Below are 4976 nucleotides of genomic sequence, written 5' to 3' on the forward strand. Positions count from 1 at the left end.
TTTTTTAGATGGAGTCTCACTCTGTCGCCCAGGCTGGAGTGCAGTGACGAGATCTTGGCTCACTGCAACCTCTGCCTCCCCAGTTCGAGCATTTCTCCTCTCCTCAGCTTCCTGAGTAGCTGGGAGTACAGGCGCCCACCACCACACTCAGCTAATTTTTGTATTTTTAGTAGAGATGGGGTTTCACCGTGTTGGCCAGTCTGGTCTCGAACTCCTGACCTTAAGTGATCTGCCTGCCTCAGCCTCTCGAAGTGCTGGAATTACAGGTGTGAGCCACTGCACCAGGCCGGGTTCTATCTTTGGTTTTATAATGGAATTAATGAAAAGAAAGAACCTGGCCAGGCACAGATCACACCTGTAATCCCAGCACTTTGGAGGCCGAGGCGGGTGGATCATGAGGTCAAGAGATAGAGACCTTCCTGGCCAACATGATGAAACCCCATCTCTACTAAAAATACAAAAATTAGCTGGGTGTGGTGGCGGGTGCCTGTAATTCCAGTTACTTAGGAGGCTGAGGCAGGAGAATCGCTTGAACCTGGGAGGCGGAGGTTGCAGTGAGCCGAGATTGTGCCATTGCACTCCAGTCTGGGTAACAAGAGCGAAACTCCGTCTCAAAAAAAAAAAAAAAAAAAAAAAAGAGCTGATTTACAGAAGCCACAATCAGAGCTTGTATTCCGGAGCTTTCAGTAAAATGATTTACAGTGCTGGCTGTCTTGTTACTAGGATGTGGGGACCCTGGGTGAAGATGCAGTCTTTGTAGCCCAGAGAGCCTGTGCGTGGGGATGCCTTTGTCTACCCACTATCCAGCCTCACCCTGTAAATGGGCCAGTTAGCCTGGCATTGCCCTGGAATTGGTACCTGCAGCTGGCTGGCTCCCCAGTTCTGGTCAGACCAGAAGTGGCTTTCTCCTGTGTGACCCACCTGGTCTGTGGGGCCTGCACCAGGGGGTGACCCCGTAGGCTGTCTTGCCATCCCACCCCTTGGCCTCTCACTGTCAGAGCCCCACTGTGGACGGGGATCAATGTTGTGCCTCCCCATCCTTGGACCCCTGCATGGGAATAACTGGAGAAGTCTGTTACAAATATGGGTTTTCTGCATGTGAATAGTACTTCCACAGAGAGTCAACAAGATGCAGATTTGAGGAGATAATAGGGAAACTTGAATAGTCCCTTGATAATGAATGATTTTAAGGAATCACTACTTTTTTTTTTAAGGTAGGATGATTGTTTCGTAGTTTGTTTTTTTTTTTTTTTTTTTTTTTTTTTTTTGGAGATGGAGTCTCGCTCTTGGCCCAGGCTGGAGTGCAGTGGCCGGATCTCAGCTCACTGCAAGCTCCGCCTCCTGGGTTTATGCCATTTTCCTGCCTCAGCCTCCCGAGTAGCTGGGACTACAGGCGCCCGCCACCTCGCCTGGCTAGTTTTTTGTATTTTTTTAGTAGAGACGGGGTTTCACCGTGTTAGCCAGGATGGTCTCGATCTCCTGACCTCGTGATCCGCCCGTCTAGGCCTCCCAAAGTGCTGGGATTACAGGCTTGAGCCACCACGCCCGGCCTGTAGTTTGCTTTTTTAAACCGACTTTATTGAGGTATATTTAGAATGCATATACAAGAATATTTGAAACGTACAGTTTGCTGAGTTTTGATGAGTGTGTGCACTGAGTAGTGGCTGGCCCAGTTGTGATGTCGAGTATTTCCAAACTCCCAAAAATCTCCTACTGTTGGCCCCTGGCAAAAAGATCTGCTTTCACTCACTTGCTGTGCCTTTTCTAGAATTTCGTAGGTGGAACCGGATTGAGCTCAGTGCTGGGCCTCACTCCTGTGTCCCCGTAGCCCTGTAGTACCCTGTTCCCTGCACACTGCAGTTTCTCTTCACCAGTCAACAAAGACTTGGGTTCTCGGTGAATGAAGTTCACAAATGCAGATTTCAATTCATTTAGCACAGGAACATGAAGTCACTTGCTATTTAATGATATTAGGAATTTGGATGATATTTTAGATGGGACCTTTGTTTTGTGGTTTTTATTTTTATTTGAGGCAGGGTCTCGCTTAGTTGCCCAGTCAACTAAGTGGTGCAGTGGTGCAATCATGGTTCTCTGCAGCCCCAACCTCCTGGGCTCAAGGGATTCTCCCACCTCAGCCTCTCGAGTAGCTGGGACTACGAGTGCTTGCCTCCGTGCCTGGCTAATGTTAAAAAAGTTTTTTTGCGAAGACATGGTCTCACTTTGTTGCCTAGGCGGGTCTGGAACTCCTGGGCTCAAGTGCTCTTCCCACCTTGGCCTCCCAAAGTGCTGAAATTATGGGCATGAGTCACCATGCCCCTCCTTTAGGTTTTTTACAAGGAGCTTTTATCCTTGCGAGGAAATGCTGCCATATTTATGATGTTGTACTGGGAAGTCCGGGATTTGCTGCAGAATAACCTGGCATGGGGAACAGGTGGGAGCAGAGACCAGAGGTGCCCTGAGCTGACTGTTTTGGGGCTGCTTGATGGGGACATGGGGGTTTGCGCTCACCTCCCTCTACTCCTGTAAGCATTTGACGTTTACCACAATGAAGAATAAAAGGAAAACCAGGCTGCTGAGCCTCCACTCCAGAGCTACTGCCTTTAACTCCAGGGGTGGGGAAGGTCAGGGAGGGGTAGGCCCAGGAATCTGCATTTTCCTCAGCCCTCCTGAAGCTTGAGGGCCACTGTCACAGGAGGGCCAGGCACCTGCTGTGTTGTGTGGTGTGTTGGCCTTCCTCGGCTTCCCCACAGCCTTCTAGCTCTCCTGGTGCCTGTGAGCCAAGACCTCTGAGCCCAGGTAGAACTTTCTTCTACCTGCCTGAGGGCCAGCCTGAGTGTTGCCAGGTTTAAGGTCCTGGAGGTGGGAACCCTTATGAGTGTTGCTTGCGACCTCACCCAGTTCATCCTCTCCCGCAGAGGGGTGGTGGCCCTCTCCTGTCTCTCTGTTTGTGAGTCATGGATTCCTTGCATCACTGGTCTTTTGCAGAGAACATCCTGTGATCCAGTTCCGGAAGATGAGCAGGCGGCTTGCTGGGGGAGGGGCGGTCCTAGGAGGAGCAGGAGCCTGATGCTTTCCATCAGGGAGGGATCAGACTGGCTCACTGCTAAGCCGGCCAGGCAGACACAGGCTTGGGCTCTGCCAGGCATCATGCTTGGCACTGGGTAAACAGTTTGCCCACTTACCGCAGGATGAAGCTGCTTGCCAGGGCTCTCCGGCTCTGTGAGTTTGGGAGGCAGGCATCCTCCAGGAGGCTAGTGGCTGGTCAGGGATGTGTGGGGCCCCGGAGAGGGTGCTGCGCTCCCATCCAGGTGGTTGGCCCCAGGGCTGATCTCCCACCCTCTGGAGCCTGCATTACTGGAAGGTAGGATGACTGGGAATATTTTGTGCCCATGGTGTTCCGCTTGCGAGGCCGACTGGGCAGCCAGGGCCTTGGGCCACATAACTTGGAGGAGTTTGGGGAGGGTAGTAGGGCCGGGTGTTGGATGAGCTGTGTGTTTTGCTGGATTGAAGGTGTCCACTTAAGTGGCCATCCTCAGTGGAGACCTGGCATATTCCTCCCCTAGGGACCAGTGGAACCCCTGGGATTTGTTGGAGGAGGTGACCTGGCAACTCTGGGCTGTGGAAATCTGGGCCTCTGCAGATCAAGGCTCCTGCGAGCCAGCAGCTGTGCTGGCTCACACCTGGCAGCAGGCATCTGTGCCCTGCTTTGTCCCTAGGCTGGAGGTTGAACTGTGATTTTAGACCAGAAGGTTGGTGTGGGGCCAGAGGGAGCTGTCCCTGCACGATTGGCTGATCCTAACAGTGCAGTGTTGAGCTAGTTACAGGTGGCTTTTGTGTACTTTATTTCTCCTAAACTTTACGGAAACTCTGTTGAGTGGGCATACATACTTCCCCTTTTGTGCCAGCTTTATTGGGTTATAGTTCATATGCCATACAATTCATTCACTAACGTGTACAAGGTAGTAGATTTCAGTTTTATGTTCACAGAGCTGTGGGACCATGACCTCCATCAATTTTGAAAGGGGTGATAGGAGGGTTTTTTCTTCTCCTGACATGGAGCTCCCAAACCCTTGGGACCTCTATAGTGCTAAGAGTGTCTAGTATGCTAATGAGAGAACTGGTGGCTGGGTGCCCTAGATAGCTTCAGGATGGGAGCTGGTCTCTAGAAAGACCAAGGCAGGATTAGCAGGTTAGCGCTTTCAGCCTTACCTTCCTACACCGCAGAAGGTAGTGGCAGACTTTAATTGAATTGTAGGACACCCACCTAGTGTTGGAGAGTTGGAGAAGTGGGATTGAAAGAGACACCCATGTTTGTTATTAAAAGCATGAGTAAAAACAGCTCACCTAGGAATAGAATTTTTGGGTCATATGGTAATTTTGTGGTTATCCTCTTGAGGAATTACCAGACTGTTTCCAAAGTGGCTGCACCATTTCACATTCCCACCAGCAGTGTAAAAAGGATTCAATTTCCCCATATCCTTGTCAACACTTGTTATTATCCATCTTTTGAATTCTAGCCATGCTAGTAGATGTGCGGTGGTATCTCACTGTGGCTTTGATGTGCATTTTCCTAATGAGAGAAGATGATACTGAGCATCTTTTCATGTGCTTATTGACCACTGTGTATTTTTAGAGAATTGTCTAGTCAGGTCTTTCCTCTGTTTTCCAATTGGCTTAACTGTCTTTTTGTTATTAAGTGATGAGAGCTCCTTATATATTCTAGATGCAAGTCCCTTCTCAGATACAATTTTTTAATTAAAAAAATTTTCCAGGCCGGGCGCGGTGGCTCAAGCCTGTAATCCCAGCACTTTGGAAGGCTGAGACGGGCAGATCACGAGGTCAGGAGATCGAGACCATCCTGGCTAACACGGTGAAACCCCGTCTCTACTAAAAATACAAAAACTAGCCGGGCGAGGTGGCGGGCGCCTGTAGTCCCAGCTACTCGGGAGGCTGAGGCAGGAGAATGGCGTAAACCC

At 50.2% G+C, this 4976-nt stretch overlaps 1 protein-coding gene across 2 annotated transcripts in view; it reads left to right on the forward strand.

Annotated features, from left to right (window-relative positions):
* Nucleotides 1-4976, forward strand: part of ACOT7 (acyl-CoA thioesterase 7) — a 140292-nt gene that overhangs the window by 6219 nt on the left and 129097 nt on the right. Inside the window, exon 1 of one of the 2 annotated variants that reach the window (XM_017856076.1) lies at nt 3031-3361. The exons of the other annotated variant lie outside the window; for it this stretch is intronic. Within the exon in view, the coding sequence (XP_017711565.1) occupies nt 3189-3361 (173 nt within the window). The 5' untranslated portion in view covers nt 3031-3188. Of the gene's footprint in view, nt 1-3030; nt 3362-4976 lie in introns of those variants that run through there. 2 annotated transcript variants of the gene reach the window in all.

Source organism: Rhinopithecus bieti, unplaced genomic scaffold (genome assembly GCF_001698545.2).
Source record: "Rhinopithecus bieti isolate Rb0 unplaced genomic scaffold, ASM169854v2 scaffold_40368, whole genome shotgun sequence".
NCBI classification, from domain to species: Eukaryota; Metazoa; Chordata; class Mammalia; order Primates; family Cercopithecidae; genus Rhinopithecus; species Rhinopithecus bieti.